The sequence below is a fragment of the Gopherus evgoodei genome, chromosome 10, assembly GCF_007399415.2.
Source record: "Gopherus evgoodei ecotype Sinaloan lineage chromosome 10, rGopEvg1_v1.p, whole genome shotgun sequence".
NCBI classification, from domain to species: domain Eukaryota; kingdom Metazoa; phylum Chordata; order Testudines; family Testudinidae; genus Gopherus; species Gopherus evgoodei.
Genome location: NC_044331.1, coordinates 76,502,534 through 76,515,335, shown reverse-complemented (window position 1 = coordinate 76,515,335; position 12,802 = coordinate 76,502,534). Strand labels below are relative to the sequence as shown.

Genomic DNA, 12,802 nt, shown 5'->3' with positions numbered 1-12,802 from the left:
GTCATTGGCAAGTATAGACACTCCCACAGTTTTTGTGCAAAAAAAGGGACTCTTTCCACTTTAAATGGCAAATGTAGACAAGCCTTAAGCACTGGATGGGAATATTCTTTTCCTATCTTAGCCTATGGCTACACTACATAGCTTTTAGCAACACGGCTGTGTCGCTACAGCCATTCCGTTAAAAGTCGCAGTGTAGCCGCTGTTTGTTGGGTCTCTTCCAACAAAAAAGTTCCACCCCAACAAGTGGTGTTTGCGTTGTCAGTAGGACAGCAGTCCTGCCAACAACGGGCTGTTCATACTGGCACATGCTGTTGCCAAAACTTTTGTCTTTCAGGGAGGGGTTTTTCAAACAAAAGTTTTGTCATTCATTTGCCAGCACAGATATAGCCAAAGTAACACTGTTATACCTGAACAGGCAGAAAAGGGGATCAGCCCTGGCCCTAACATTCCATTATAACACAATAACTAAGGTTATGTTTACACTGGCAATTGAGTGGCAAACGTTTTGTTGTTCAGAGGTCCTAAACCCCCGCTCCTCAAAAGACAAACATTTTGCTGTTGCAAATAGTGTAAACAGTGCATTGTCAGCAGGAGCACTCTCCTGTCGATAGCGCAAACCCCGCTTGTTGGGGATGGAAGTATTTTTCGGCAAAAGGGCAGACAAACAGCGTTTACACTGCCCAACTTTTAGCAACACCATGTGTCACTAAGAGCTGTGTAGTGTGGACAAAGCCTAATATGTTCCAGGTTCTAACCTCCCTTGTTGATCTTTGTTTAATTATTTCCACATGGATCATGGCTCGCCTCCTTATACAGAGATCAGGGGAGGAGGAAGGGGAAATGGCAAAAGCAGGAATGTTATGGATGCACAGGTGGATAGAGAAGACAGAAGCAAAGGACTGCCCAATTATCAAACTTGATAGTGGCATCAAAACCTCCACCTACCTGAAGTGGGCTGGAGGCCAATTCAATGCAGGCTTGGAGGCAGTGGAACTCTATCACAAGACAATTGGAATCAATATGCAAGTGTTAGTTTGCACAACACTTCCACGCTGATGGCCTGTTCTCAGAGCTCTGGACTAGGTCTTGAAATGAATGAATATGAGGAACACATATAATCACAAGAATCTATGTGGCTGGGTTTAAAAAAAAAAAAATTAAGAAATGCCTATCTGCCAGGTTGACACCTGGGATCAGTTTCTATTTCTGGTCTCTTCCTCCTCCCAAACAGCCAGGGGCTTTGCACACTGAAGAATCCAGATTTCTTATGCCCTGGAGAGAGGAAAGTTCCTTAGGTTGCTCAACAGCACTCCCTGTAATAAGTGCACAGACTGACTCTGCAAGGACTCCAGTCCTGCTCAGCCAGAAGTTTGGTGGCTGCAGCGTGTAGCCTTGAGGGAGAGAGAAGATTAAAATGGCTTGTGTGGGAAGAATTCCTAGCTCTGACATACAGAGGGGAAAAACCGGGTTTGTTTTCTATTTGTCTTGTATTTGCTTTTTGTTTTCTTTTTGGGGAGGGAGGTGGTGTGCTTCTTAATTATATGTAAAGGCAGCCTGAAAGGTTTTTGTCTCCTTCCAAACTAAAAAGCAGATTGGGGTGGGAGGTCTCTGCTTGTTTGTTTACACTAAAATTCAGGTCTTATCTACTCTGCCAGACTCTATGGCCACTGGAATCAAGATATCGCTACAGGCTGAGAGCAACTGGAGGGGACAGGAATTTTAGTCAAATTGGTTCTTGTTTGATTTTGTTAACACCTATGTAAGTCCTAAATGCAATGGACACTTGGGAGAAAGGAAGTTTGATAAAAATTCAACATCCCAACTCTCTCAGTTAAGGTAGGAGAGGTCACAATGCACTTGTCCAAGAGAACCAAGAAAGTCTTCTAACAAAACCAGAGAAGAACAGACCTACATACATGATTTTTCCTAACATAAAACTTCACACTCTCTTTATATATCATAAATGAGCTCAAAAAAGGGAAGGAGAGCAAACACTCCAGTGTTTAAAAATCCTCTGCAGGCACACAGAGGACACTTTCTACTGAAGAAAAAATCCATTACACTACAACAATTAAAAGGATTATCCAAAAACAAACACACTTTTAAAAATTTCTTTTTAAATAACTAAAACAAGACATTGTTTGACATTTTTCCAATCACAATCTTAAGCTATAGTAATTGCATACTTAAGCGTAGGCTTCTACTATAATGCTATCAGCATGTCTGAAATTGTGCTGAGGATACAGAATGCACCAAAACATGAGGAAAGAAACAGTAGTGCTATAAAGGGCAAGGCAGTGGAGCAGCTACAGGGTATTAGGCTGTCAAGGTTTTTAAATGCTGTTGTCAAATAAAAAGTAAGTAAGTATTTCATACAAATTAATTCCCATTCAAAAGAAATGCACTGACACACCTAAAGGCAATTTAAGAGAATGATCTGCAATGGCATTCATGGACAACAGTGAATGGACATTTAATTAAAGTCATATCTGCACTACCAAACAAGCAATTTACATAAAGATACCTAAAAGAGAAAATACTAAACAGACTTGCTTTTATATAAGCAATGTTAATTTGCCACATTTGAAATTGCTTCTTGCTATTGCAGTTGGCTTAAGAAATATAAACACTGAAATGAACACATGCATGAAGGTAGTACATATTATCGTGTTGTCAAACAGTAGATGAAATATTAATCCAATGGACTAGTAAAAGTTGCCTTTTTGTGGCCAACACTGATTAGATAAATCAGTTTTTCCTCCATCTTTTTCATTCTGCAGATCTGTTCACAAAACAAAGATCTTCTAATCCAATCTGCTTTCCCATTCCTCCAATCCCCAAGTACTTGGCTATCAGTATGTTTATTTTATTTTGCAGACCACCAGAGGTTCCACAGACCACAGTTCACCCCAAAACTGAAGTAGTCCTGGGTTATAATTACGCAGCATGGGATCTGCAGTCCTAATGAGATCCTTAGAACACAGCTAGGGGCTTGGGCATGGTACCCCCCCCCCCCACACACACACACACACAAAAAAAAGCCACCACATACAGTTGATTAAAAGTATTGTTGCATATCAAATATCCTTTTAATAGGGAGTACTACAGAAAAAGTTTGGGAAGTTCTGTCCCAAAGGATGACGGACAGAAAGCATTATTTAGGTATATAAAGTAATTAAGAGGGAAATAAATTGACTTGTGATGCTTTAAAGCATGTGTTGTCAAGCACATCTGCCACATTTCCACTTGGTCTGGAAAGGGAAATCTGGCTCACCTGCGCCACATCTATGCAACTGTAAACCTAAAGCTGGGTCTGTTATGCCTTTCTCGTTACAGTGCCCCTTGACTCTGAACACAGAACACCCAGACATTGCCTCCTGAGACATTTATTGGAGTTAGAAACTGCTCAGAAAATAAATAAGCACATGTCAAAAGGTTTGATGTGGAGCCAAACACTTGAAGAGATCCACTCCAGAACAAAGTCAGCTGGAGGTAACTGTCAAATTTCAAACAATGGCTTAACAGCCACGCTAGGGTCTATGTTGCTTACTTTACCCTAAAATGTAAGAGTTCAAACTCCCCTGAACACACACTGCTTATCACACTTTTCAAGTTCCACAGTCTTCAAAAGCTGTGGCAACCTGTCCTTCATGCTAGACACTAGTTGCTACATATAGGTCAGTCATATCATGCAGTTGCATGATGGAAGTAGTAACACTAAGCAGTTTCCTGTTCTTTGCCAGCACAGTTCCCTATAAAACTACTGTGCCAACCACCACAAAAGAGAATTTGGCATTTCTCTGAAAAGCTTACCAAACAGTTATTTCAGGCTAGTTACTCGGCGCTTGCCTGCACCGCTGAAGCGCTTCAGTGAAGACCCTACCTACGCGGATGGGAGGGCTTCTCCCGTCAGCTTAAATACTCCACCCCCGCAAGAGGCAGTAGCTATGTCGACTGGAGAAGCCCTCCCGTCGACACTGTGCTGTCTATACTGGGAGTTAGGTTGGTATAACTGCATTGCTCAGGGGTATGGAAAATCCACACTACCGAGCAATGTAGTTATACCGACATATGTTACTAGCGCAGACATGGGATGGGGAACATTTTTTCTATCGGGGCTCCTGACCCACAGGAGAAAAAAAAAATCAGTTGCGGGCCACACATAACCCTGTGGGAGGGCACGGAGGCTCACGGCTTCCCCCTGCCGCAGGGCGAGCCAACACTCCAGGGGAAGAACAGGAGGGGGTAACAGAGCCTTGGGGCTTCCCTAGGGCTCAGGGCTGGGGTGCAGGCTTCGGGAAGGAGTTTGGGTGCAGGAGAGAGATCCAACCTGGGGTAGGGGGTACAGGATGCAGGCTCTAGCCAGGCAGCACTTACCTCAGGTGGCTCCTGATTGGTGGTGCAGCAGGGCTAAGGCAGGCTCCCTGCCTGCCGGGGTTCCACTCTGCTCCCAGAAGCGGCCACCATGTCCGGGCCCTGTGCGGAGAAGTCGTGGGGCTCTGCGTGGTGCATGCTGCCTGCACTTGCAGGCACCGCACCTGCAACTCCCATTGGCCACGATTCCCGGCCAATGGGAGCTGCGGAGCCAGCGCGCCGAGCTTCCCTGATCACCCCTGCTCCTAGGGGCCACAAGAACATGCTGGTCACTTCTGGGAGCTGCATGGAGCCCCCTGGACTTCCAGCAACGCGGTGAGCTGGCACTTGTGGCTCCAGCCCTGCTCGGGGCTTCCGGCCCGCAGTGTGGATACTTGCCGTGGGCTGGATGAAATGAAACAGTGGGCCACAGATCCCCCACCCCTGGTGTAGACCAAACCTAAGAATAATAATTTAATTAACTCTCTCCAGCTAAACTGAAATAAGCCCGATTTAAACAGGAGTGAGCATCCCACACAGCCTTCTGTGCAGGTTAATCTATCAGTTTAAATTCAGTCCTTAAATTACACCAGTGTGACTCTCTTCTGTAGACAGCCCCTCCATATCAGAGTCACAAAGTATCAACTTTTTTAAATGTTAGAAAAACCCCAAAACCATTTGTACAGTAGCTTAGCCAAAACATAAGTGTGAAAAACACTGTACAGCATCAAGTAGTCCTATGACACTCAGATGATAAGAGTTTTTCTAACAAAACTTAAATGGAAATTTAACTGAAAACTATAAACGATGAAAGAAGGGCATGCATAACTACGGATCAAAATCTTTCTTGCTAAAAGTATGCATTATATATAGGCTTCAGAGGGTCTGTTTTAACCGATAAACAGAAATAAAACCTTCCTGGTGTGCAAAAAAAATATATCTGTGTTTATCAAATATAGTAAAACGTCAGAGTTATGAATGCCAGAGTTATGAAATGACCAATCAACCACACACACACACCTCATTTGGAACCGGAAGTATGCAATCGGGCAGCAGCAGACACACACAAATACAGTAGGCTACTGTGTTAAACATAAATTACTAAAAAAAAGGGAAAGCAGCATTTTTCTTCTGCACAGTAAAATTTCAAAGCTGTATTAAGTCAATGTTCGGCTGTAAACTTTGGAAAGAACAACCATAATGTTTTGTTCAAAGTAACAAACCACCTTTATTCCTGAGGTGTTCATAACTCTAAAGTTCTACCGTAAATATCAGCAATGGTTACTTGTCTCTAAGGGCTTGTTTAGGAGGAGGAGTAACGTAGATTACAGGATGTGATTGCTAAAGCACACTAACACGTTTCACATTAATCTGTCCACGTAGACCCTGCTAGTGTGCACTAAAGGTTCCATAGTATGCTTTAATGTAGCGCTCTTTGAAACAGTACTACACTGAAGTGTAGTAGGGAAAGTACAAAGAAATCACTCATTACAGTATGTACTATTGTAATGAGTGATGCATACAATATACCTTACTCATAACTGTATTTACAATGACACACCCTCAAAAGACTCCAATTTTTGGACATCTACAACAACCTCAGAAATTGCTAAAAATATACCCCCAAAACAGAAGCCCTAATTATGCAATAGTTAAGAAACAGAACTTCATAGAAAAAGAGTGATCAGAATCAAAGATATATCTACAGCATTTCAGAAACAACTCTAGCTTTGCAGTCGTGGTTATGTGGTCAAAGCATTTCCTTGGTATGTGTACATATAGCTCACAGTTCCCTCTGAGCTATAACACTATACACACTCATACACCATGATGGCATCATTCTAACCACAAGAATGGAGACTGGGTGGTTTATGAGGTCATCAAAACCCTGAAATGTGCATATCAGTTTTCCAACATTGTGCCGATTTTTACTTTAGTCACGTACTTCAATCCTACTGCCTAGCACTTATAAATTGCTTTGTCCTCCCCGCCCTTTAAACAACAATGTTTATAAACAGAGTATACTGGGAATAAAATCCTGTTCTTTTATGGATTACTAAACTAGCCTTTAATGCTTTAAACCCCAATCCTACAATGACCTATGCGTGTGTTTAGCTTTATGCACCATGAGTAGTCCCACTGAAGTGAACAGGACTACTCATGGTGCATAATGTTAAACAACGTGCATAAGTCTTTGCAAGATCAGGGCCTTAACGATGCCTAGAACTTTAGATAGGCACTTAATAAACCAGACCAAAATATACTGAACAGGAAAACTCCAATATTATAAATAGAACTGCAGATTCTTGGCAACATGTAGTCCAATATTTAGAGTTTCAATTTATAGCAGGGCTGATAAAAATGATTAAAAAATTAAAAGCCAATTTTACTTAAATTCATCTTATCATTTAATTGGGTTTTTATTTATATGTTGTATTTCTTTACTGTCTTTCCATTTTATAGTCTTAAATTACTAATTTCTTTAGCTTCCTAAGAGAATTTCAGTGAACAGATATTTTTCTGAGAAGCCCCTCAGCGAAAATGCTCATCAGTGATGAAAAACACAAGTCCAAGGCCTCATTAATGTCCTAACCCCAAGAACACCAAAAACTCAAAGCACAAAAATTATAAACAAATAGCCTATACAATATTTGCAACCATCACCAACTTCCAATATACTGAATTCCCACAAATTAAGAAAGCTCAAGTGCTTTGACCAGACTACACTCCTCCATCAGCATTTGCAGTTTTGGTCACGGGATCTTGCAAACCTACGTGACTTAGGCGACTTTAATCCCACTCTTAGGAGCCTAACTTTAGGCATCTGGTTTTGAAAATGTTAGCCTATGTGCATAAAAAAAAGGTCACAATACCCTTCAAGGGACTGCAAGTCTAAATAAATTTTCATTCTTAAAACAAACAGGTTTTGAAGCTACAAAGATTTTTGGCCACAAATAAGGGTTGGAATAAAAATAGAATTAATCCTTGACACTGCTAACACTTATGCATATGCTTGAGTTTAACCACATGACTAGTCCTGCTAAAATTAAATTATGTACCTGCTTGTTTGCAGGATCTGGGCCTTAATTTTCAGTATTTTGTTTTCTGTCTATAGCAGTTTTTAATACCCATTTAAATAGTGCCTACGTTAAACAACAACATTTATATTTTAGTTCATTATACATTTTAACCTAGAAATGCAACACCACAAATTTTCAAATGTTTTGCACAGCATCAACCTGATTTAAACCTTTTTTTAAAATTAAATCAAGTGATTTCATCGTTCCATCCTACCTTATAGAAAGCCATTTGCCAGAGTTTAGAATACTAATAACGATCACTGGATTGGCTCTCTCATTAATCAACTGGTTAAGGACCTTCTTTAAATTTACCTCAGGCCCTCAGCTCTTCCACCCAGCTTGGTTCCGGTTGACCACTAACCTCTAGGAAATGCCCTCCTTGTTGGTCGTTATTGCATAATAATATTTCATAGCTGTGTCATCACATCTGTAAAATACAACCTTCCATAACGACACAGCTGTGAAATACAATACTGCAGCCTAGAATACGCACATGATGTAGGATTGCAATGCAGCAAGTGTCTTCAGATTCCACAAGTTTGAAAGGTACTGTTTCCAGAGATATTCCTTGTCTTCATAATGGACGATTCTGACGGAAACTGTAGAGTTTTTCCTTAGTGCTTTAAGCGTGCCCACTGTAAGCTCAGGGGAGAGTTTCTAACAAGGCAAGGTATTTGCTATAATCTTATTTTTCCAGGAAACTTCTGAAGTGCAATGATGACGAATGGTGAATTTAAATCAGGGAGTTCTTAAAACTTTTCCCATAGTGTGGATGACTTTTGAACACAGCAATTGTCTCCTGGACCCCTCCTTCCCATTTATGGACAACCTCCCCTAACTAACAACAGCAGCAATGAAATACTCTTCTAAACATATGCAACCTATTTGTATCAGTCTTTTACTGTGTTTCAGTCAGGTGGAAATAAGGTAATAAAGTCAGCACCATATGACTGGCCAGCACTCTGAAGACCTCTACAAGTACCACCGGAACCACCATAGGCGAACTCTAATTTAAATCACTTGATGGAACTTCCATTAGATCATAACGCTTAATATAACGTATAGATTCTTCTGCCACATTTACACAGCATAGTACTGCCAGACCTGATAATGACATTCACATCAAATAATATTTCAGAATAAAATGCACAGCAAGTTCTCAATACAAAATATTTAAAATTATCTCGATTTTTTTATTGCTGACTATATTATTTAGACAGCAGTAGGTGTGCATGGTTCTTACTGGTTCCAGGACCTAAAGTTCTCTTTTTGTCAAGAGCACAGACAGAAGAAGTGGACAGAAGATCAGTTTTATGTCTCACTGTGACCATGCATACTAAGCTTCAGGCAAGTTCTTTGTTTATTTTTTGTTTTCTGTCTGAGTTATAAACCCCTGACTGTGTAGAGGACATGGGGAGGATGGAAGTTGTTTACCTGGAATGAACAAGAGGGCAAATTCCCTTAGAAAAGTGTTTTGCCATCAATCTACTTTACAGCTTGGAAAGGAGGGGCATGAAGTTCATTTACATGGGTCATAAACAGTGGCCCAGAAGAGAGGGTGTCTTACTGTGCAGGGCTTCTAATTGTACAGAAAAAAGTAAATAAACTCCTCCCCTACAAGTGATGAAGGGAGAGGGGGGGAAATCACCTTTTCCACTCCGTGAATCACGAGCAAGTAGAGGGAAAAGAAACAGTGAATTCTCTGCTTGAGAGTATTGTTGGGCACAATACTTATGATTAACTACATGAAGAAACAGAATGACAGGGAGGAGATGAAGCTCACTCTAATAAATCCAGAACCAAAAGGGAGCAATGCAACAGAAATGCCCTAGGCTTTAGGGGGCTTGTTTTACAAAGAAAGATTAATTAAACAGACAGTCAAAGGACATCTCCTAAGAAAATGAAACATGTTTCAAAACCAAAACGCCTCAGAGAGCAAGCGGCTGGGGAATTATAACTAAATTACTAAATACAAAAAGAAACAGCCAGCAGAGGAAGTGAGTAATTAAAAAACTCTCTTCTGAGCAGAAGGTTGGTGAAAGAGGGATAATCCTTAGGGACCCTGCTGCTGGAGGTGAATGGTACTAAGGCCAAAAACTACCAAATAAATCAGATGCCCATACAAACAAGGTGAAATTAAGTGAAGAATAATAAAATAATAATCTCTTGCATTTATATAGAGCTTTCTAGTCTCAGAGATTACATATAGTGTGTATAGTACAGCTTTATAGAGATACACACACAGAGATTACCTCATCCATCACTAATATGCTGTCACCTTGGTGTGGAACAGGCAGCTGTTTAATAGCGCTCAGCCACAAAACACAATGTTTTCAGAGCAGAAAGTGGGGTGAAAAATCATTATCTCCTCTGCAGGAGGGAGAACCTCCTCCAGTTCCACCTGAGAGGGTAAGCCTGTAGCTTCCCTCTGCCACTGCCCGTTGCCTCCTCTATTTCCCAGAGGTGAAAAAGCAACATGCTGCTGTTCCCCTGGAATCTGAGAAAATAATCCCCCAACTAGCCTGTCCCCTACCAATGGGTAAAACACTCCCCATTTCCTTTCACCTCCCCAGAGTTCTCCTGGGAAATGAAACACAACTTTCTTAGGGGCAACTATCTGCCTCACATCCCTCAGAGCCTTTGGGTCACACAGCCTCCCATCCACCCCCTGGGGTGGCATCCTCCAGCAAAGACACCCCCTGGGCTAAGGGAGGACATAGTCTCCCAGAAGAACAGCTCTTTCTCTCTCGATCAGAGAAAATAACCCCCCTTCCCCTTTCCCCACCCTGAGACATGACACCTCTTCTCTCTTGAGACAGGGGAGGGGGGCGGACAATGCCCTGCATCCCCCTCCAACGGGGTGGAAGTGACCAACACCCCTCCACTCTTCCCCAGGGGGGCAGGGAACCCCTTTACCTTTCCTTCCCCTACTTCTGGCCCCGACAGGGAAACCCCATATCCCCTCCTTCCCATGAGAGTGGGGATGCCCCTTCTCCTGAGAGTAGGCCACTCCCATGGGTGTGAAGGTGCCACCTTTCCCATGCCTCCCCAGGGTGGGATGCCCCTTCCTGACCCCAGGGGAGTGGGGGTGTCCCCTTTGCCCACCCATCCCGGGGGGGGGGGGGAATGAGGTTGTCCGCCTCCTCGGAGTAGGGTGTCTGCTCCCTGCCCTACGGGGACGGGGTGTCCCCTTTGCCCACCCATCCCGGGGGGGGGGGGGAATGAGGTTGTCCGCCTCCTCGGAGTAGGGTGTCTGCTCCCTGCCCTACGGGGACGGGGTGTCCCCTTTGCTCACGCCCCCCAGGAGAGGGGGTTCCCCTTTTTCCTGCAGGGGGTTGGGGTGCCCAGCCCCCCTGTGCCCGCGCTCACTGCGGGGGGAGCTGCAGGGCCGGGCCGCCCCGCCGCTGGAAGGCCCCGTCCACGAAGACGCCGTTCTTGCCGAGGCAGCGCAGGTAGAAGTGCGGCTCCTGGAAGCTGAGCTGCAGGTGGCGCCGGGAGATGAAGCTCGAGTGCCCCATGTTCACGTCCACCGAGCCCTGCGAGGAGTTGCGGCCTATGGTGACCGCCGCCTGCCGCATGAGGAACTCGAACTCGCGGCCCTGCAGGCGGGCCAGGGCCGGGCCCGGCGGGGCGGCGGCGGGGCCCGGCAGCGCCGGCCCGGGAGGGGGCGCCGCGGCCGGGCTGCAGGGCGCCGAGCGCAGCGCCAGCAGGGCCCGGGCCCCGCTGCTGTCCTCCCCGACTTCAGCCATGTTCCCAGGCAGGGAGCGAGCCAGCGTGCCGGCCTCCGGGGCGGAGCCGGCGGGGGAGGGAAGCGGGGCGGAGCCGCCCGGATCCGCCGCGTTTCTCTTCCGCGCCGGGGGACCGGCCTTGCGGGGTACACGGGGGGTAGCGGCGTGGGCGCGCAACTGCTGTGCACAGGCCGGTGTCCCTTAGCTGTCAGTGGGCGTCCACTTATGCGGCGCTCAGTGGCATGTGCGTGGGAGCGAGTGGGCATGTGTGTGCTGTGGGCCACGTGCAGCTAGCTGTTCCTTACAAGTCTGTGTGTACACAAGTTGTGTGCGTGTGCGCGCATTCATAGGCAATCTGTCCTCTGTATGGGAGCAATTCTGCATATGGTGCTTTTGTGTATGTGTGTAACTAGGCATATGCAGCAGGCCATTACATGTGTTTGTGTGCAGTGTTGTGCGCAAATGTGCTCGTGTGTGCAACTCAGGCATTGCGTCTGTGTGTATAATTGTGTATAAGTTGCTGTCGTCTGTACGTGTGCACACAGTTACACGTGTGTAACTATGCACATGAGTATTTGTGTGCAGTTGTTTGCATGCTTGTGTATACGTGTATTCTTGTAACTGTGCATACATGTGCGTATGCATGTGCAGTTGTTAAACAGCAATTGTGAATGAGTAATTGTACAGACGTATGTATAACTTTAATTGCATGTGCACATGTGCAAAATGTTGTAGATGTAATCTTGGGTGGTCCATGTGTGTAATTCTGTACCTGTATGTCTGATTGTGGAACTTTACGTATGGAAAAAGTACTTTTCAGGCCAGATTTTCAAAAAAGTTAGCATGAAAATGAAGGCAAAAACTGTAAATACACATAATTATAACAGTTGCAGTGTATATCCATATGCAAACTGTAATTAGGTGTAATTTTTATGTGCAATTACCCAATTTATGCATTGTGTATGCAAATTAGATCTGCATTTTCTTTTCTGAAAATCTGATCCTTTGTGCGTATACTGTGCGGATGATGCCTTTTTGCACTGAATAAACTCATGCTTCAACATGTCATCCAAAGAATGTGTATTAGTCCTGCCATGAGTGCAGGGGACTGGACTAAATGATCTCTTGAGGTCCCTTCCAGTCCTATGATTCTATGACTGTAACTTTATGCAAGTAATTTGGGGAATTTTTTTCAAATATATCTATGTGACTAAGGAATCTAAATGCCATTTTTAAAAGTGACATAAGAGCCTAAGTCTCAAGCACCATCTGTGTGCTTTTGAAAATTTTACTCATAACGTTTCTTTAGCTCATTTCCTTATTTGTAAAATGGGGATAATCTTCTTTTCCCCCATCCTTTGTCTGCATTATCTCTTTAGAGTATGAATTCTATTGGGCAGGAACTGTCTCTCACACTATATTTGTACAGGGTCTGCCACAATGAGTCCCAATCTTGGTTGGGAGCTCTAGGTATTATCATAATATATATAATAAAATATTTCCCACATAGGGCAGGGAGCTTTTTAGGTTCATTTACATTTACATCCCAATGAAACATGATGTTTTGCTGCATCATCATCCCATTAAATCATAATATCATCATATCAAGAAATTGTTGCGTTGAAATATCATTGCATTGCA

At 43.8% G+C, this 12,802-nt stretch overlaps 1 protein-coding gene across 1 annotated transcript in view; it reads right to left on the bottom strand.

Moving 5' to 3' along the window:
* The window catches only part of FOXK1 (forkhead box K1), a 75,838-nt gene extending 64,656 nt beyond the window's left edge, over window positions 1-11,182 (bottom strand). Inside the window, exon 1 of the mRNA XM_030577020.1 lies at window positions 10,803-11,182. Within this exon, the coding sequence (XP_030432880.1) occupies window positions 10,803-11,182 (380 nt within the window). The remainder of the gene's footprint in view (window positions 1-10,802) is intronic.
* Between the last annotated feature and the right edge of the window lie 1,620 nt (window positions 11,183-12,802).